This window comes from Protopterus annectens, chromosome 9.part0 (genome assembly GCF_019279795.1).
Source record: "Protopterus annectens isolate FY-2018-M chromosome 9.part0, PAN1.0, whole genome shotgun sequence".
Taxonomy (NCBI): domain Eukaryota; kingdom Metazoa; phylum Chordata; order Ceratodontiformes; family Protopteridae; genus Protopterus; species Protopterus annectens.
Window position 1 is genome coordinate 1,134,268,607 of NC_056743.1, and position 21,930 is coordinate 1,134,290,536.

At 40.7% G+C, this 21,930-nt stretch overlaps 1 protein-coding gene across 2 annotated transcripts in view; it reads right to left on the reverse strand.

The window, feature by feature from the left end:
- CD5 (CD5 molecule) overlaps nucleotides 1-21,930 on the reverse strand; it is a 469,322-nt gene that overhangs the window by 182,249 nt on the left and 265,143 nt on the right. For both annotated transcript variants that reach the window (XM_044083991.1, XM_044083989.1), the window contains exons 7-8: nucleotides 13,779-13,904; nucleotides 9,322-9,375 (exon numbers count right to left, since the gene is read on the reverse strand). In XM_044083991.1, coding sequence (XP_043939926.1) covers nucleotides 9,322-9,375; nucleotides 13,779-13,904 — 180 coding nt within the window. The remainder of the gene's footprint in view (nucleotides 1-9,321; nucleotides 9,376-13,778; nucleotides 13,905-21,930) is intronic.

Here is a 21,930-nt window from a genome sequence, read left to right on the forward strand (position 1 = left end):
CTCCCCAAAGGAGAAATATCTATCCCACCAGAGTCTAGCCTCCCAAACATCTCAGATGCCCAGGTGAGAGCTGCTCTCTCTAAAGCAAAAAATACAGCATCAATGGGACCGGACGGTGTCCCCGGCTGTATGCTACATGAACTCAATGAGGAACTAAACCCACACATAAGGCTGCTGTTTAATCTTAGCCTTACTACAGGATACATACCCAAAGAATGGCGTACGGCAACTGTGGTCCCACTCCACAAAGGCGGTGCTTCTACGGACCCTGGAAATTACCCCATAAGCTTGACAAGCCTTGTCTGCAAAGCTATGGAGAGGATCATAATGGAACTCATAAATAAAGACATTGGGGACCTACAGACACTGGATCCTACCCAATTTGGCTTTGTCAAGGGCAGATCCTGCCTCTTGAACTTGGTTTTTGAAACAGTCACTAAGGCCATTGATGAGGGTAAGGCAGTTCACACAGCCTACCTTGACCTAGCAAAAGCGTTCGACACAATACCCCACTCGGGCATCATAGAAAAGCTCACCAGCTTAGATGTAAACCCATATGTCACAAGATGGGTTGCAAACTGGCTCAAGGACAGAACCCACAGGGTTAGAGTTGCTGGTGCCATGTCAGACTCTAAGCCGGTCATGGCGGTGTCCCACAGGGCTCAGTCCTGGGCCCCTCTTGTTCGGCATTTATTTTTCTGAAGTGCAGGCAAACATAGGGGGATTGTGGCTGACAAAATTTGCAGAAGACTGCAAACTGGGCACCATAATTGACACTCCATCAGACACAGACATCCTCCAGAGAGGTCTCATAGAAATGGATAACTGGTGCCAGAGCCATGGCCTTAAGCTAAATGCCAAAAAATGTATAGTCATACCCTTTGGGAAAAACAAGGTAACCCCTAATTACCACATAGGTGGTAATCCATTAAACATGGAAGAAGTTATCAGGGACCTGGGGACCCAAGTTGACAGTAACCTCTCTTTTGACACTCACATTGCCAAAGTGGTTAGGAAGACCTTCTACATTGCCCACCTGGTCATTAAGGGATTCACATCCAGATCAGGAGAGGTCATTGTACCCCTGTACTCTTCACTTATCAGACCAATGATTGAGTACAACCCATTCGAATGTACCTTACCCGACACCTGCAGCAGTTGGAAAGACCCCAAAAGTTCCTCACCAAAAGGATAAAGGGGCTCAAACATATGTCATACGCTGCCCGACTGAAGAAACTCCAGCTCTATTCAGTCGCATACCATCTTCTCAGAGGTGATCTGTGCCTGACATACAAGGCCATGTCCAACCCGGAATTAATGGACATGCTCCACCTCAAAAAATCCAAATCCACCAGAGCCACGAGAGCAAGAGACTTAAACCTCAACACGGATATAAATAGGACGTGCTGGAGGGACAGATTCATCACCCAGAGACTCCCTACACTATGGAACAGAATCCCAGTCCATGTGAGGCAGAGCCCCTCACTGACTCTGTTCAAGAGAAATCTTGACGAGTGGATGGGAGATCGTAGGTTTACCCCGGGAATCATCTCTGTGTCACTGCTGGATAGAGGCACAGCAAAGTAATGGGTATAGTATTCTCATCCTAAGGGGTGGTGAAAGCCACACACACTCTGGCTAGGCTTATAAATGCCCTAGGGCAGATAGCCTAGTATGAACCTATGAACCTATGAACTAGACAATATCACATTGTTATTTAACTACCACTTTATCAACACCATAAAATAACTACTTAACACAGACACTAACCATTCATCCAGCTTAACTTTCAAGTCAGTGGCAACTTTCTCCACCAACACCGTCTCATCCTCTGTCATTAAAAAGCACCTCAATGAACTAAAGCTTGCCCCCTAGCTCCAGATAGCCTTCCGATGAATACCTGAAAAAATCACAGCAGATGTCATGGCGTACCCTGTCTTAATACTTATTAACAGATCCATCTAGCAGTCCTCTGTGCCCTCCCTATGGAATAAATCATTCATCCTACCTCTACACATAGTACACAAAGTAGGAAACACAGGTAATCTTACCAACTACAGACCCATATACAAACTTTCCCCTATGAAAAATCTCAACAAAATGTATCCATTCTAAGCTCCTCAACCCATTTTTGCCAATATCCTCCTCTCTTTCACTCAGCGTGGCTCTAGGCCAAATCACAGTACCACTCATGTACTAACAGACATCACTGACAGCATTAATCATAGTCACAATACAAGTGATATTGCATTGCCCTTTTCTTGGACCTATCTAAAGCCTTTGACACTGTCTGTCATAATTAACTACTCCATCAGCTAGTGTTACTTTATCTATCCTGCTCCAGTATCTCCTGGTTCCTCAGTTACCTGTCTGACAGGTTGTTAAATGTCAATCTAGCATCTTTGCTATTTTAGAAGTCTCTGTCATTGTTCTCCAGTGCTCCATAGTAGAACCACTACTGTTTAATATATTTAGCAATAAATTACTTACTGGCTCAAAGCACACCAAACTAGTTCAGTACTCCAACAATGTAACCTTATCTGTTCTGCCCAAAATCTAATTTTTCTCCAGCAGTCTCACACAAGATCTGTTCTCCAGCACAGACAACTGGCTAGCAAAATCAGACCTAGCACTAAACCCAAAAAAGACAAAACTTCTCCTTTTCCCTCTTAAAGTGACATACCAAAGGCAAAGCTATCTTTCAAATCACCTCTCCAAACAACATAAATATTGAGGTAGTCTCCAACGCTGAATTTCTAAGGGTTATAGTAGATGACACCATGATATTCTGTCTCCACATCACACAAGCAATTAAAAAACATATCAGAAGTTAGTTCTGCAATATCAAGCCAAACAATATCTGACATCAGCTAGATAACATTAGCATCCACCTACCTGTTACCTATACTTTATTCCTGTCCTATTTTCACCAACTTCCAGTTCAGCCTGACAACTAAACTAGATCAATGCTGTAATAAAATAGCCAAATTTGTTTCCAAGTCCTATTCCATAGATCAATGTATTGCCCTCAAGCACCTGAATTGGCTTGAGTTATCTCACCTCCTCACTTACTTTCAACTTCAATTTGCACACAGATTATTCTTTTGCCCTGGCAAATGCCCTGCCCTAAGAGGTATACTACAATTCCACTCCACCAATAGTTTCTCCGTTATAGTGACAAACATTCCCTTTCAATTCACAAAACTCAAAAATAAAGTAGGAAATGCTCTTTACTCCAACTGTATCTCAAAATCCAGGAACTCAGATCCCCACTAGTCAGACTCCTTAACAATGCACTTACCTTTAAAGATAATATGATGTGATGTCCATGCACTGACTCAGTAATCAAGGAGCCTCAATCTTCACCACTAACACCAGTGAGGGGTATCCACATTGGGAAGGATAACAAATACACACACAGTAAAGTACAATTTCCCTTAAAAGAACACAGAGATCACAGTCAGTCTGGGGCTGGTTTCTCCCTTTCACTCCAGATCCCCAATAAGACTCTCCACTGGCACAGCTATAGGGTGCAGATGTCAATCGAGTAGTCAAGCCAAAACCTCCAGTGACCTCTCTGTCCAACCAGTGCTTCATGTCTCTACCCAAGTAGGTGACACACACCCTTTGAGATTTGATTTATATACAAACACACAGACACACCTGGGGAAGGCTGGCACAGGTTCTCCAGCTATGCCCCCTCCTGCCAGGCTATAAGGTAGTAATCACTGCCACCAACTACTCTTATCAGCTATTAAAAAGGCCCTTACCAAAGGGTGTCAAATTATTGCTGTGCAATATTATTATCCAATTAGTAAATGTGACAAACAGCAAGGCTTATTTGGAGTGGCTTTGTACAGTATCACTATATACATGCAATGTACTCTAGAGATTAAATTATCTCTCCACAAAACAGCTTCAGTTGAAAGATTATAAAATATTTAATAATAAATAATAAAAACACAAGACAAATCTTCTCAATTCAATGCAATGCTAGTCAAGAGTTGAGAAATCACAGGAAAATGCTTAAAATAATACTGTAAAATATCTGACAAATATAGAAAACAGGTAGACTAAATCTGATTAAAATCCTATCTAACTCTAAGAGCAATCACAGTTTTAAATAAACTTAAATATATAGAGCCAAGGCAGAGTACTGGTGAGTGGTGTTCTTCACACAAAATCCAAAATGCTCTGATTCTCTCTCTCTCTGAGAAAGTCTTAAAAATAATACATCAATGCTAACTCGTGTTAGATTACATAATTCTTTTCTGGTTCCCAGGTGAACAGAAACTCAGAGTTTTAACATTTCTTTTAGCTTGCATCTGGCTGGGAAATTATAGCAATAAAAGACATTATATATGTAAAATCTAGCAGTTAACTCTGGTTTCAAAATAATAGAAAATAGAAAGAATTCCTCAGTCCAGACATTATGTCTCTGAGCTTTGGGATCAAACAGTTGTACAATGCCTGACATATCAGCTTTCTTCCAGCAGAGTGCACTGTGGTTACATTGTTTTGAAGTTCAACATTTAACACAGTTTTCTTACATTTAAGAGGACAAGCCTATGGATTATATTCATATTTACAATAACAGAATTACCTACAAAATTCTATCTAGCTAGGCTGGCAGCCTTCCCATATCTTCATATCCCCCACCGCCGGAGAATTCAAGCTAGTTTTTCAAGTGACCCTTGAGAGGGTTAGGTTTATCTGAGTATATCTTACCCCATTCCCTGCCTTGAGACCACATCTGTGTTGGCATTGCTAACCCCACTGTGGTGCTGGACTGACATATCATATGCTTACAACCCCAGGCTCCATCTTAGTAACGGCATTTTGTTGGGTGGCTCAGTGTAGCCATGTTAAGGGATTGTAGTCTATAACTACAGTGAATTTCCTTCCCTACAGATAAGTCTGAAGTTTCTGCAGTGCCCATATTATGGGTAGACATTTTTTTCCTACAGCTGCATAGCATTCCTCCCTGGGTTGAAGCCTACAGCTGAGATAAACCACTGGATGCTCTTCTCTCTCTGAAGAAACCTTGCTGAATACAGCCCCCGCTCCATGGTTCAAAGCATCCACCTGTACAACACATTATTTGCTGTAATCTAGACTGGCTAACACAGGGGGTCCTCCCAAAGCTCCTTTAAGCTTCTGGAATGCCTGCTCACATGCTGGGGTCCACATTACCTTATCTGGCTTGTTTGTCCTTGTCAGGTCTGTGAGGGGAGCAGCTATGGTACTATAATTGGGGATGAACTTTCTGTAGTACCCTGCTGTACCTAAGAATGCCCTCACCTGTTTTTTGGTAACAGGTGGAGGCCATGCCTTAATGGCTTCCACTTTGGTGGGTTTTGGCCTGATCTTACCACTCCCCACTTTATACCCCAGGTAGGAGACCTCTGCCAAACCCACCTGACATTTGCTGGGCTTAATGGTCAGTCCTGCCCTCTGTAGTCTGCCCAGCACCTCCCTGACATTCTGAAGTTGCTCTGCCAAGGAATGGCTGTAAGATGGTAATATCATCTAGGTAAGCAAGGGTAAACCCTCCTGCTCCAGCTAGAATATGATCTACCAGCCTCTGGAAAGTCACTGGGGCATTTTTCATCCCAAAGGATATCTTTGTGAACTCATACAAGCCAAAATGAGTCATAAAGGCTGACCTCTCTCTAGTACTGGGAGTCAAGGGCACCTGCCAGTAACCCTTGGTAAGATCAATTGTGGTGAGATACTTAGCCTCACCCAGCTGCTCTAGGGCCTCATTTGTCCTAGGCATGGGGTAAGCATCTGACTTTGTGACTATTCAATTCCTGTAGTCCACACAGACCCTGGTGCTGCCATCCTTCTTTGGCACCAGCACCACTGGGGAGGCCCAGGGACTGTTGGACTCTTGAATTACCCCTAGTTCTAACATCTCCTGTATCTCCTCCCTCAGGGTCTATAATGGGCCTGCCTAATAGGTCTTTGGGGTTCTGCATCCACCTGGTGCTGCACCAGTTGGGTGCACCCAGTGAACATGTCCTCAAACTCCTGTAACACTGGTCAGATTTCTCAAACCTGGGACATACCCCTTCCACTGAGGTGTCAGTCTGAGCCTCACTGAGGAGATCAGTCACCAGCTCTCCCTCAGACTCCTTCTGTAATCCACTGCAAATACTTAGCATAAGGGCCTCCCTATCATGGTAAGGTTTCATTATGTTAACATGGTACAATTTGTGCCCCTGCCTCCTGCCTAGCAGTTCTACCATGTAGTTAACATCACTTACCTTGCTTACTACCTTGTAGGGTCCCTCCCAAGCTCCTGGCAGCTTGTTGTGCTTGACAGGAATGAGAACCATTACTTGCTGCCCTACAGCATACTATCTAGCTTGAGCATTTCTGTCATACCAGACCTTTTTCTGCTGTTGGGCTTCTGCCAGGATCTCCTGGGCCAAAACCATGTGTTCCCTGAGCCTCATCCTGAGGTTTAGGATATATGCCACAACAGACCCCTTGTGAAATTCCCACTCACCTTCCCACTCATCACAAATTAAATCTAGAGGTCCCCTCACCCTATGCCCATACAGCAACTCAAAAGGTGAAAACCCATCAATTCCTGGGGAACCTCTCTGTAAGTAAACAACAGATGGAGCAAATATATGTCCCACTCCCTCTTAAACTGGTCTGCAAATGCCCATAGCATGGATTTGATTGTGGAGTTTAACCTCTCAACAAGACCATTAGTCTGGTGATTGTAGGGGGTGGTCTTTAGATGCTTCACCCACAGTACTTCCACAGACAAGCCAGCAGATCTAACATGAAATTGACACCTCTGGGGAAGGCTGTCACAGGATCTCCAGCTATGCCTCCTTCTGCCAGGCTATAAGGTAGTAATCACTGCCACCAGCTACTCTTATCAGCGAATAAAAAGGCCCTTACCAAAGGGTGTCCAATTATTACTGTGCAATATTATTATTCAATTAGTGTGACGAACAGCAAGGCTTATTTGGAGTAGCTTTGTACAGTATCACTATATACATGTAATGTACTCTAGAGCTTAAATTATCTCTACACAAAACAGCCACTGTTGAAGGGTTTAAAATATTTAATAATAAAAACACAAGACATATCTTCTCATTTCAACACAGTGCTAGTCAAGAGTTCAGAAATCACAGGAAATTGCTTAAAATAGTACTGTAGAATAGTCTGACACAAATATAGAAAACAGCTAGACTAAATCTTTTCTATCTAACTCTAAGAGCAATCATAGTTCTAAATAAATTTACATATAGATCCAAGAAAGAGTACTGGTGAGTGGTGTTCTTCAGACAAAATCCAAAATGCTTTGATTTTCTCTCTCTCTGAGAAAGTCTTGAAAATGATACATCACTGCTGACTCATTTTAGATTACATAATTCTTCTCTGACTCCCAGGCTAACAGAAACTCAGAGTTTTAACATTTCTGGCCAGGAAACTACAGCAATAAAATACATTATATATGTAAAATCTAGCAATTAACTCTGGTCTCTAAACAATAGAAGGAATTCCTCAGTCCAGACATTATGTCTCCGAGCTTTGAGATCAACAAGTCATACAATACTTGACTTACCAGCTTTCTTCCAACAGAGTGCACTGTGGTTACATTTTTTTGAAGTTCAACATTTAACACAGTTTTCTTACATTTAAGAGGACAAGCCTCTGGATTATAGTCATACTTAAATGACATAGAATTATCTACAAAATTCTATCTAGCTAGGCTGGCAGCCTTCACATATCTTCACAGACAAATTAACACTGTTCCTGCCTGATTCCTGGCTATGCCCCTATGCCTCTGCTACCCTGCTATTCTCTAGGCTCAGTTATTCCTAAACTGCCTCTCCTGTAGACATACTTGTCAGTGATTTTCTCTTCTCTCTCATTTTTCTATCAAAGTTCATATAATTATAGCTGACCTAATGTACTACTAATTATCTCCACCCATTGCTGATTATGTTGTTGCATAAATACTTACTAAATGTCATAATTATCTGCTTTATTCATCCGCACTTTGTACGTAATGCTGCTAAATGTTACCTGGGATAGGTTATTTCAAGGACAAAAAAGGAAAATGGCTTGTGTTAAAATAGCTTGCAAAGGCAGCTAGTCTAGTACTTAACTATCAACCTATAACAGTCTTAGGACTATGGATTTGAGCAAGGGCTGAAAATGCTTTTTTTTTTTTGTGAGAAAACAAAAATCAATTCTAGTTTTTCAAGATGTTGAAATGCCAAATGCAACAAGAGGGTGGAAGAAGGATACTTGTGATGCTTAAAAAAGTACAATGCACTGCCCACCTTTGCTATTAATTACAGTCGATAGATCTGATCAAACTTGAACGAACTCCTGTCAGAAAACATAAAAAAGGAATGTTATTCTGAGTTACTTCCCTCTGCCTGTTCTGTAGAGGACTGCTAAGGAAAATGTGCTCCAGTGCTGCTCTTTGGCAGAGGGGCAAGAATGCCTACTCCTTCATCAGAATGTGCCAAGGGTCAAAGATCTTCTACTTCTGGAAAAGAAAGCAACTTGACTATTGACTGGTCATTTGACTTCTACTTTCATGGAGCTGATCATAAGTGAAAAGCTTCATTTGTTAAGTCAGAAGGCAACAAAATAAATGACAGAATACCGATATACGGAACACAGCCATAACAAACATACATTGTTTAATTTAAAAAAAAAAAAAGAAAGAAGAAAAGACAAATAAAGCACATTATCAGAAAGGTTACGAAACAGAATAGAAAAGGACATGGCAATGAATTAATTCCTGCCAAGGGTATATAAAAGAGGGAGGGCCACACTGGAGTCATACAATATGCTTTAAGACATCCAAAAGACAAGGCTAACTAAAGGGAAGGGTATGTGAAAAGGACACAGCTCTTGAATGGCTACAAAAGGCTCAGGCTGCAAAGGATAAATAAGAAGCTGTAGAATATTCATTATAGGGAAACAGAAAACAGATAGTGGTTATGATGGGTGAAAGCATATCTGAATAATTTGATTGGATGGAAAAGTGGATGCATTGTTAAGAGTTGTACAAAAAGGGACTATTTACAGAATTCTGCATTACAAAGAGGAGCAGACAGATTCCTGATGTAAAATGGACCCAAAGCAGCATCACTAGTTTCCAACTGCAGTTATATTTCTTTCTTGATCAAAGAAAATGAACCCAGTAACTATAAAATCATTCTATGTTCTGTTTACCATCACAACATATGTAACTATAACTACTAGTAAATAACTTTGTCAGTCACATTATAAATTGAGCAATTGTCTACCCCCACACACAATTAAAAATCTTACCATTGTGGCCTGCTTCTGTCGGTCCAATCCACTGACGTTGCTTTTTCAAACGGACTGGAAAGAATTGATAACAGTATACTGTTAGTTACGATCTTGCAAACAAATGATTAATTTTTATTAAGTACACAGTCTAGCATTATTAATTACCAGATACACTGTGAGCAAAGAAGTGTATGCACATGTGCGCATGCGTGTCTGTGTATGCATGCCTGTACAGATAAATATACACATGCTTACATTCATGTAAACAATATATGCATTGATGATTGCTTTTCTTTGATGTCTTACAACCCTGATTTTTTTACAAACATGAAGGAAAAGCCAGCGTATGTGTTATAAGGATGGAAGGGATGTCTTCAGGGCATAACAGCAGTGTGATTAAACATACTGTTGCAGAATAAAACAGCACATCAGTGTAAATCAGGCATATCAAAATGAAACATTGCCTATCGTGATAAAATGGCAGCTGACAAGGTAGAATGGTGGTGCTAAAATGAAAATATGAAATAAGACTCCAAGACAGAACACCGACTCTTGGGACAAAAGAGCACCCTGCAATATAAAGGAGTAACTAATAGATAAACCCACACATACAGGCAAAGAAACTATGTTCCAGGAATCATCTCAAAGTGGAAGTACATTATTCAACTGAAAAACTCTTAACTGGGGTAAAGCTAATAGTGTGATGTTTCCTGGTAGCCAAACAAGGAATTAGAGCATGCAAAGCATGTTTAAAGAATGTAATGACAAAATGATATGCAAAGTAAGTAATCTTCCTTTAAGACAAAATAAACAGTATATTTGCAGTGACAGGAAGCACCTTCATAAGCTATGGAATGTTGTGTTATTGGCATATCTAAAGAATGTATTGTTCTGTTGTGAAAGGCCTTGTGTGAGCACATACTGTGTATTGAAGTTTTAGTTTGTTTATATCTCTGCACTTCATTCGTCAGATAAAAGACCTACTACAGGCCTTTGTCTAGGCCTCACAATCTGTACCCTCACAAAATGATACTGAGCTATCAATACCACCCCATACTTCTCAACATTGATGAACTGTGTATATGCAGGATTCAAGGAATACATTTAGTCATGTAGACACAATTATTTATGTGTACTGTACACCCTTATATGTGTAGTATAAAAATGTTTTCTGACACTCAGTGTCCAAAGCCCTCTAAAAGGCAGCTAGAATTCAAACTTGGGAAAAGTACCCTTGTCTCATCCTATCCAGCTGTGATCTGACTAGATAAGCCATGAAGAGCATTCTCACAGTGCAGGCCTACAATACATTCCAGCAGGAACTAAAGTGGAGGTGTTTCCATTTACATCAGTAACAAGCTCACTTCAAGGCTGGTCAAACAGGATAACTGTTTTTAACTTGTCCAAATCCAGATTACTATTGACAAAGTCCCATACCATATCCTTGCAAGCTATAGGTCCCCCTTCTATAACCTAAGAAAAATGTAAGTCATAAATAAACTTATGGAGACACTCATCATAGAACCCAATACCATGTTCATGGGTGACTTTAACTACTTCTCTATAAATTAGGAATCATACATGACCCAAAACTTGCATGACCATTTGTTAACATAAACACCCTGGACCAGATATTCCACATGCCCATTAGGGCACAAACGAACTGGACCTGGCCCTCACAAACATGGGAGAATTCTGCAAACCCCCCCGAAGTAATTTCCTTTCTGGTAAGGTCAAACCACAGCGCTATCTGCTTTGAAATAAAACTAATAACCCCAGTTAACCCCATCTCATTTAGGAACTATTCAAAGGCAAACTTCCTATTATTAAATGAAAACCATGGCAAAATATCACCCCTGCAAACCCTGAGAACACAGCTGCCTATGCGGAACTGTTCACAAATACCCTGTACAGTCATGTTAACAGATGCATAAAGACCACTGTGCCTACTAGGAATAATCTGAGAAGAACCCCCCCCCCCCAAAAAAAAAAAACAAGCCACTCTGGTGGAATCTAGACATCAACAAAGGGAAGAAAGTCATAGCAAAACCTAGGACATACGGTATCCAGCAGGATAAAAAAAAACTCCCTCATCAATCTAAACAAACAACTCAGAGGGCAAATCAAGTCTATGAAAGTCAATTTTGAGGTAAAAATAACATCCCATACCAAAGGCAACCATAATGTTTCTTTAGCTATGTCTGTAACCGCAGAAGCTGTACACAACAATGTGCAGAACTAATTGTAAATGGAGCCACCTACATAGAGTTAGATGGCATAGCAAATTTACTGGCTAACAAATTCATGTCAAATTTTATACTCCCCCAGCCATCCCCTAAGGAAATACCATTGAATATAATACCCCCTCAACCATCACTAGGGAACAGGTTCTAAATGTAATCTCCAAGGCTAAGAGCATCATATCAATAGGCCCCAATAATATCCCATGATGCCTCCTAAATAGCATGAAACATGAACTATCGGGGCCACTGGAGCCACTATTTAACTGTAGCCTCCAGTCAAGCTTCATATCATGTGAATGGAGAACTGCAGCAGTCAGCCCTTTGCAGGGGGGCTTCTACAGACCTCAGAAACTACAGCCCTGTTAGTCTGATTAGTCTCATATACAAAGTCATATAAAGAATTATCATGGATCAGTTTCATCAAGGGTAGATAATGCATTTTCAGCCTAGTGGACTTCTTCAAGAAGGTCACCAAGACAATGGATGAGGGCAAAATAGTGCATACTTCCTATCTTGACATGGCCAAGACATTTAATATAATGCCCGCTCAGGCATAGTAAAGAAATGCATGGAATTAGGCATAAATGCCTATGGTACATGTTGGATAGTCAGCTGGCTCTCAGATAGACTCCTCTATCCTAACTCCCTGGGACATATCTCCACAAAGAGGCTGGTCAAAAGGAACTCCCTCAGGGCATTATGTTAGGTCCAGTCCTTTTTTTGCCATCTACTTCTTGGAAATCAAGGTTAACATCAAGGGCATCTATCTAACCAAGTCTACAGATAATTACAAACTGGGAGTACTCATAGACTCCCCCAAGGCAATAATCTCTTCCAGGAAGGGCTATCACAGTCAAATAACTGTTGCTAGAGCCACAGTTTAAAACCCAGTGCCAAGAAATGTACAATAATACATTTTTGGAAGTCAGCTACCTCAGGAAACTACCTCATTGATAGCACACCATTTAGAATAGAGCCAGTGGTTAGGGGTTTGGGGACATAAGTTCACAGCAATATGGTTTTTGACCAACATGTAATTAAGGTAGTAAGGAAATAATTAACATTGCTCGACTAATAAGAAAGGGTATTGCATTTAGGTCCAAAGAAATCATAGTTCCACTGTATTCAGCCCTTATCAGGCCCATCACTGAGTACAGTGCCCCCTTGGTATGTACCTAACCAAGGACATGCAGCAACTGGAATGTCCACAGAGGTTCCTCACAAAAGGAGTACAGACATTAACAACATGTTCTATGTGATTGCCTCAAAGCCCTATTTGTGTATTCTTGTCTCCTGCAAACTATCGAGGGACTATCTATGTCTGTTAAACAAGGCATCCCTGGATCCTACTCTGCTGAACCTCTTGCATATCAGCAAAACAAGTAACATCAGAATTACTATATCCAGGAACTTAAACCTTGCTTGCAACATAAACTGAACATGTTAGAGGGACAGGTATATAAGAGAATAGACTTCTCTGGAACAGACTTCCCATCCATGTAAAGCAGTTTTTCTCTACCCTATTCAAGCATAATCTGGACCAGTGGATGGGAAATCATGAATTCACCCCTGGTCTATTACCTATGTCTCTAATGGACAGAGACAACCTGTAAATACTTGAACACTCATGCTCTAGCTTATATGTACCCCTTAAAGTAACCTATATGGAACTAGAACTTGTTGGATACATTTAGACTGAATGGCTAGGCTTAAAGAGACCTGTGTGGTTGTTATTGTTGTATACACCTATGGACCTAGGAACCTTTATGCAGTGGTGCACATCATGTGAAGGCAGATATTCAGACACTGTCAGAATGAATACAACTGAAGAATGTCTACATCATATATCACAATGACAAGTAAAGTTTTCATAATTTTTTAAAACTACTGAAAATAGAAACTGCCAACTATATTGTGTGCAAATCCACTGATGATAAAAAATATATATGCATTTTGCACTCCAGAGTGGCAGGGGAAAACATGTTGCATTCCAGAGTGGCAGGGGAAAACATTCTTAACTTTTAATGTCATGGGCATCCATTGCAATGTACTCCTGGTTACCCTTGCATAGACAGCTCATTATGCACAGAGTTGGGGCACCAGGAAGCACACTTTATGTATCTAATTAGGCACTTCAGATTTAAAGAAAGAAGCACCAAGTAATTGTGAACTGCACATTATTAAGCAGATATAGTGGAGCAGTGATCAGAATGTTACAAAGTCAGAACTTACATCTTTTCCTAACGATGCGATAAAATGGAGGTCCAATTATGATGAGAAGAACAAATAACAGGATAAGTCCAAAAGTGATCGCCACACCAGTGCTGGTGTCAAAGCCATGCACCTCCACACAGTCACCTGAAAAAATTGAAAGAGGAGTTAAAGTAATCTTACTGTCACAATCCTGAAAGACAAATTACTGAAACGCTTGACATAAGATATTAGTCCATCATATTTGTGCTTTTATTATGCAGAATTTGCCTTCATTTATTTTATTCCAAGTTCAGGACTGTATAATACCTACAGTATTTGTAAAATGGGAGCCCCACTGGACACACAGTTTTATTTATTTATTTTTTATTTTATTTATTTTACATTTGTTGACCGGGCTAGTCTAGCTGGATACATGTCCTTTTTCCGTAGAGGCCCGGGGAGAAAAGCTCCACAATAAAGAGAAAAATCACAATACAATTAGATAGAAGAAATTACATTGGTATAATAATAACAAGATAACAGCTACATTTACATACTGATAATTTGACAATCATTTGTTGAGTAACTCATCTTGACATGGATACATGGAGAGGCAGTAAAGTAGAGATTAAAAAACATGAGAGGAAGACGAGACTGAGGTGATGTGAGACCTGTAGGATTACAGTTCCTTTTCAAGGGCAATGCAAGACCATTACCTGGTTAAGTGACTTCCTCAGGGTCACACAGTAGGCAAATGAGGACTGAAGGAATCAAAATAATTACCATGGGATCTAAATCTCATAACTTTAACCTTTGCTTCAGCTGACAAACTTACGCTGACTGCTCAGCACTGTACTATATCATATCCAAGTCCATGACTTCCTGGTGCTTTACCATCTATCACTAGCAGAAAGGTCATACAACCCAGCTCTGTAGGCATGGAGGAATAGCCAGATAAGCCAGGTGAGAAGTACCTGCTGGAGTTGGTGTCTGGGGGAAGAGGAATGATGAGGAAGAAGCCTGATTAACTCTTCCAGAGGGAGGGTGTGGCAGTATATTGCAGGTTGTGCACTATCACTTGTGGTGATACTAGTGTTGTGTAAGTAATCCAGTGCTGTGACAATATAAATGAGTTGGCATTTCTGTGACACACTGCCGCAGATCTGGGGAGTATTCCTAATATGGCACAATTGCACTCCTCCTCTCTATCAAACCATCACATCAAAACAGAGGTAGGATTTCACACTTATTTAACCCAGCCTCGACAGACAGTGGCAGTGTCTGTCAAGTCCATTGCATTCCTAAACTCACTTCCTAGTATGAAGTGGCCTGGTTATCTTGGACCACTGAGAGATAAGAAATACCTGTAGAACTATATTAAGATACACAAAACTAGGGGAGTAAGGACTCAGAGAGCCATGGCATTGCAAGCAATAATTGTGATAACAAACCTTGGGGAAAAATAAACAACAAAAAATAAGTCTTATTCAACCCATCTGCATGGAGGCAGTCAACTCTACAGGTTAAAAGCCAAGACATTATGCAGATCACTTTCAGGTCATCTGCAGATTTGTGTGGGACTGCTTAGTTATTTTTGGTAGATTTGTCAGCAAGAAGCAGTATATAGTACTGCAAGTATGCAGGATTTATTGTACAACCATTTAGCCAGACTCTTGTTGTCATGCTATGTGACTAATGCTCAAGCTGCACATAGAGGGGAGGAGTCAAGTGGAATAAGTTAATTCTTCTAATAGAACAAGGTTATTTGTGATTACCTGATTTAAAAGAGTATTTCTTAGCTACACAGTTAAGGCTCCAATACATAGCACAAGCAGAAACCTATAATTCAAAGTGGAAAGGGATGATGAATTGGGGAAGCTCAAGAAATAAGGAGAGACTGGGATTTTGGATGCAGGTCCTAAAGGAGAATAACAATAACCATACAGAATATTATACTCATAAAGTAGCAAAAAGTAATCTAAGAACTAAGCCAAAACTAGAATGGAGAAAGGTGATTCTGCCAATAGGGATGACTGCAATTAGGGGTAAAGAGGATAGGTAAGAGGGAGCTGGAATTTACTGGGCAAATCTGGCAAAGGAACCAATGTATTGGGAGCAAATGATTAGACAGGGAAAGGTAAGATAATGGGAAGAGGCCAAGAATACATTTAGATTGCAGGCTAGAGATTGCCTTCCCTATCAAGGATTGATATGGGAATCTTAAATAAAAGACCATCATTGCTAGAGTCTAAAAAAGAAGCTGTTGTTAAAAAAGGGATAATTAGTAGGGAATATAAAATATGGCATGAATCAATCAAAGGAGGTTGGAAAGGATTAGAAAGAGATATTGAATAGGCAATTCACAAAGAAACAATGACAGGATATACTTATGGCTCCCAAATGTGCAACAAAGTCTAGAAGATTCAGGATTTTTGTTTGGAAGTATTTGCATAGGTATTTTTATACCCCAAGCAGACTCCAAATAAATTTTCCTCAGGTAGTTTGCAAATGCTGGATGTGTGATGGGAAAGAAAGAAATAATTGAGAATATATATTTTTGGGAGTGCAGTTAGTTGGAGACATCAAAAATTCCCATGCAGACTACTCCATCAAAAATACTGGATGAGCAAATTGTTGTAACTAAGGATTTTTTTTGAGCTATGACACAACATCAGAATTGCTTAGACATAATAAGGCATTGCTGAGTTTAATACTGGTGGTTGCCAAAAAAGAAGTTACTAGTAAATGGTGCTGGAGATCATATCCATATCCGCTTATACATCCATGTGGCTTAGTTTTAAATTTATTTGCTCAATAATCAGGGATAAAGCCAAAAAAAAGATGGACAAATGGTCAAAACAATCAGCAAATTTGAAATAGTATTCTTAATTCAATTAGAAAAATGAACAACATATTTTGCATCAACATGTTTTTTTTTGAATTGTAAGAAGTACAAAACTAAAATGTTTGTCATAGTTAACCGTAATCTTTTCAAGGGATAGGGCAAAAATATGAGGCACAATCAGGGTCTTTCTGCAAGAATAGGGACAGCGAGCACTGTGTGATGCAGATTAACTTTTGTGATGTTTAAAGAATAAGAAAATATCAGAATCAGCTTTCCTTTCAGACTGCATTCTTATTATTTCATTACAAGCTATTACACTTGAATGTAAGAACAAAATAAACACACTGAGGTTGGACTATTTATATATAAGTAATTTCCAGGCCTAGGTCACCAAAGCTGGAGAAGAAATGATGATAAAATAAGATAAATTGCACAACAGTTAAGAGATGGAAACCTTCTGCTGCTATGAGCTGGGGCGCATGGTGGGATACATAATATGTATATGAGGATATGAATACACAAAAATCATTTTTTTTGCACAACAGAAGGGCTATAAACAAGATAGAACATGGCATTTTAGTGCACAATTTATCTAAAAACAATACAAATGATTTTAACAATGAAAATAATTTCTGATTTTATAAATAAATGACTAAATAATTTTGCATGCAGGCAATTTTGCAATGCAAAATCATGATTTTCTGTTAGTAAAAAAGCGATAATAATGAAAAATGTAAGTATGAATTTAGTAAGAAATTAATATATAAAATGGAATTTTGCGCATGATAACAAGTTATGTCCATTATTGTTTGTTGATTATAGACATCTAACAAGTGAATATGGTGCAAGTAGTTGAGCAACATGCAAAACAAATCATTCAGTACTGCTTGGTGTAAAGGATGCCAACTGTATTTTTTTATTTGGCATTTGTTTACCGGGAAAGTCCAAATAGGTCATGAGGGACCCATTTTCAGCACAGGCCATGGGAGAAAAGCTCCAGATACATAACAGAATGAAAACCAGATAGACATAATAAAGTCATAACATTCAAGCACAAATATGAAAACAACACCTTGGGCAGGATTCACGAAGCCTCCGTGTAAGAGTTATAACTCTTACACGGAGGCTGCAGTTAAATGGAGTGATGTCAGCATGCTCTGCATATTCATGAGAGCATGCTGAATCACACCTAAGTCTAACACGGTCCATGTAAGACAGTAGGGGGTGTGTCCGTAGGCCGAGCCCTGCAAGCGGACATGCCCCCAGAAGAGTAAAAGTGCCCAAAGTAAACACCCACGACAGAGTCCACGGAAATGTGAATAAACACAACACAACACATGCCCCCACAGATTATGAACAGAAAATATATAAATGAACATGTTATATATTTTTTTAAATTGTAAAGATGTTTGCCTGTGAGTGCGCTCGTTTACGTGGGCGTGCCCGTAGCGCAGCTGCAGTTAGCAGTCAGTGGGAAAGCATATAAGAACTAAATATGCAAAGTAAGCCAAGAAGCAATAGCGTAGCGGTAGAGATGTCAGCTGAAGAGCAAGCATTCATAGTTCGAGCCCCCACAACACCAATTTTTATTTTTAGCAAAATAAGCACGAAACAAGTCCCTGACAAACATGTACACATATAAAATCATATTTTATGTAAAATGAAATGAAATAGTCCATTTATTTCGAAGAAATGTGAGGTAACAAAACAATAAAAAATGCCAGATGTGCCTATAGCTGAGCTACAGTTTAACAAGGTGAGTGCATCTGCCCGTAGGTGAGCAGTGGTTTAACAGGTGCAAAATAAGTGCCCATAGGTGAGCAGTGGTTTCACACGCTGAAACTGTGTGCCCCTAGCTGAGCTGAGCGTACTATGCATGCTGACAGCCAAATGAGGCGTAAGCCAGCGCACCCCGTTTGTGCGGAGCTGCGCACCGTGCCAACAAGCTAACCAACGGGCAACGTTGAGCAAGCTGTAACAAAACTGCCTTTACACAGACTCACCCCCTAGCCTGTCTAGACAGTCATAAAATATAAAAAGCAGTGGCCAAGTTCGAACCCAGGATACCATGCACCATAGTCAAGGTACTGAACCACTAAGCTACGACAGCTGTACTCAGCAATGCAGTAATAGCAAATATATAGGAATGAATAGAAAGTGGAGCATGACAAAGCAGGTTTTGTAAAGTGGATACAATTCCAAAATGGCCAGTCACAGATAAGTGCAGGAAAAACGGCATATATAAGCCCCATAGGCGGGAATACACAGCATAAACAATTGTAGAACTGACTTGCAGCCAGAATGTCAGGTGTAGGTGAGGGTAGTTGCTTTCGAGCACAGAGGTGGAGCATTGAGGAGTCCAGATACATGGTCTGGATCCTAGTCCACAATCATGAGGCCCAACTCAAGCAGGGCCAGGTCCTGTGAGGAGCATATAGGGCTGAGGCGTGGGACCGGTTGGCTCATGATCTTACCAGTGCCACAGGGATTCCAAGGACTGGTGAGCAGGTCCATCACCACCATGCGGACCTGAAGAGACGCAAGCAGGACCAATTGAACCTTTGGATCCAGGAGGCCCGGCAAATGCCCAACGCCCCACTACTGAGTAAGTTACATTTAATTATGTATGTAAGAAATTAAATTAGCTGATATTATGGAGATGTGTATTCCAATATTACTTCATTTATATTACAGCTGCAGGTGTCTGTTCTGCGAACCGCAGAGCCTATGGCGATAGGCTGGTGCGGTTGCGTCACCAGGCAGGTCAGTAATCCACTCCCAGTAACTGTAAAGAAATATAAAAGTATGACAGTTAGCAAAAGAGTGCAGTGTAGTCACTAAGTAATAAAATGTGCAAGTAACAGTGTAAAAGTGTTTGCAAGTATTGCTTGATTACAAAAGTGTGTTGCAGTCTGAAATCCAAACAGGAAAAATGAAAATGTCTGAAATAAAGTCTGAAATAAAGATGCCCCACCTATAATATCATAGTGCACAACCTGCAGCAGGCTGAAAAGTACAGCTGCAGAAGATGAGCAACTCACATGTGTGAAATATATCCCTGTTGAAATACTGAAACATGACAGAAGTGAGACTGCTGGAAAGGATTGTAATAACTACAGGTAAAACATGTCAATAAAGCCTAGAAGTAAGTACCATCCTGAATAGTAAAATGAAAACAAGTGAGAGGGTGTGCGAAAGAGTTATGAATCCACCAATAAAGTAGTAATAACCCCTGCATAAAGTATACTGCAGTCAGTACAAAATGAAATGAATGTGACAAGTAGAACCAAACTGCGAAATGTGTCCAAAGTGTTGCTGCAGCTGGAATGTGTATCCCAAAATCTGGATATGCTGCTCTCAGTCTGCAATATGCAGATAGTATGATTGTCTGAAATATCAAACATCCACAGTTGTCTATAGCTATATAAAGCAAATGTAGCAGGATGATGTAGCTGAACAAAGCCAGATATGAATGTGTATGAATAACAATAAAATGTATATTGATGTAGCAGTAACAGTCCTATCACCAAATTGAAGTAGTTATCATATAGGAAACTGTAGTTAGAACAGTAGTGTGTATATATCTGTAGCTATTAGAAATGTACAGCATATGTATTGGTATTCGAAGGTGTTAATAATATTTTCTTCACCCCACCCTATAACCACATATAATCCATTCCACGTGAAAATGGTATGTGCAATCACAATTAACACCCCTGGACATTTGTCCTGATGGGTCATAAATATTTGCATGTCCGTTGATGCATCTGCCCTGTTAATACATCCAAACCTGATGGTCTGTTGCCATCAATCAACCCTGCATGTTGTTGGACTGTGTATTGCTGTTCAAATTATGCATGTGTTATGCTTGCTGTTCAATGGTGTGAATATCTGGGTGTTTGGTTAATGGGAATACTAATGCATGCTGTTACAACTAATTGCGAATGGTATTGTATGTTACTAACCCAAACTGTCATGACACAATGCAAAACATAGGACGACAGGGAAGGCGGGTTTCAGCGGACCCACCTCTCCCACCTCAGCTGGCGAGTGCACCTGGCACTAGTGCCCAGTCTGGACCCTCCTCCGGTGGCCCTGTGCCACCTGCGGGTGGAAGTGCTGCAGGGGATGGGGCCCGTCCCCCCTCTACAAGCGTGGCTGGAGGAGAACCACCACTCACCCTCCATAGCATCCGGACTGTGGTGCGTAAGGCGATCCAGGACACTGTTCTCGAGCCCCTACGCCAGCTTGAGGCACAGGTGGCACAACTTACGGGCATGCCTGTTGCCCGGCCTACACAGCCCCCAGCACAGCCCAGTCCTGGGCAGTGAAGGAACAGTGGCAACTGCCCATGGGTGGGGATATCAGTTCCACTGTTGCCATCTGTGGGCTCATGGGCTCTGGATATCCAAACCTCAGTCCCCGTCAATTGTGTAACCCCCCCACACGTGTCATACACCACCCCTGTATGCATCTTGTTTGTCTTGTCTGTTGACCTACCCAACCTACCTCCCCAGCTATACCGACTTCCTTCACCTGACATACCACTCTCACCTGAAAAAAAAAAAAGGGCACTCTGTACCCACAAAAAAATTACGCCCCATACATAGCTGCCCATTCCGCACATATGTCTACCAGACATGGAAACTATCAATTACAATTGGCTGTACAACAAGTATTATTGTTGCCCTTACACCTCTCTCAGGGGTGGAAGGTATCAAATGTCACACCAGATTACAAACATATGCACAGCTGTTGCTGATGAAGAAATGGGCAGCTATGGGCCTTACCTACATCCCTCCTGCAAATCCCAAGCTTGTTTCCCTACTGTCTTACCCTCTTTGTGACCCCTTTTTCACCACTTTCCTGTCTCCCCATTTTCATTTCTTTCAAAGAAAATGGCTGGTGTCTAAGAGTAAGCACGTTAAGCGGTTGTAAGCGGGTGTGCGCTTGTGTGCTGAGCTAAACGCTTAGTGCGCATGCGTGAGCTCCACGCAAACCAGCACTAACCCGGTTACAACTGCTTAAAAGTGCCTTAGTCACTCTGATTGACAGGTCCTGTAGTCAGTTCAAAAGCAAAATAAAATCCCACTGTCAGTCCCGAACCCAGGAAACAGTAGTCTGCATGACTTACCACTAAACCATGACTCTTATACAAGAACATTGTGCTAAAATAAATATATCGTGTAATAGTAGGAATGAATGTAAAGGGAATATAGGATGTGTAGTACACAAAGCATGTCATTTAGAATTACTGTCAAAACTAGTGGATTTCCATAATAGTAGTGTGTGAACAGAAACAGCCATGCTAGTTGGTAGCTAGTAGGTAATAATGTCACTGTAGCA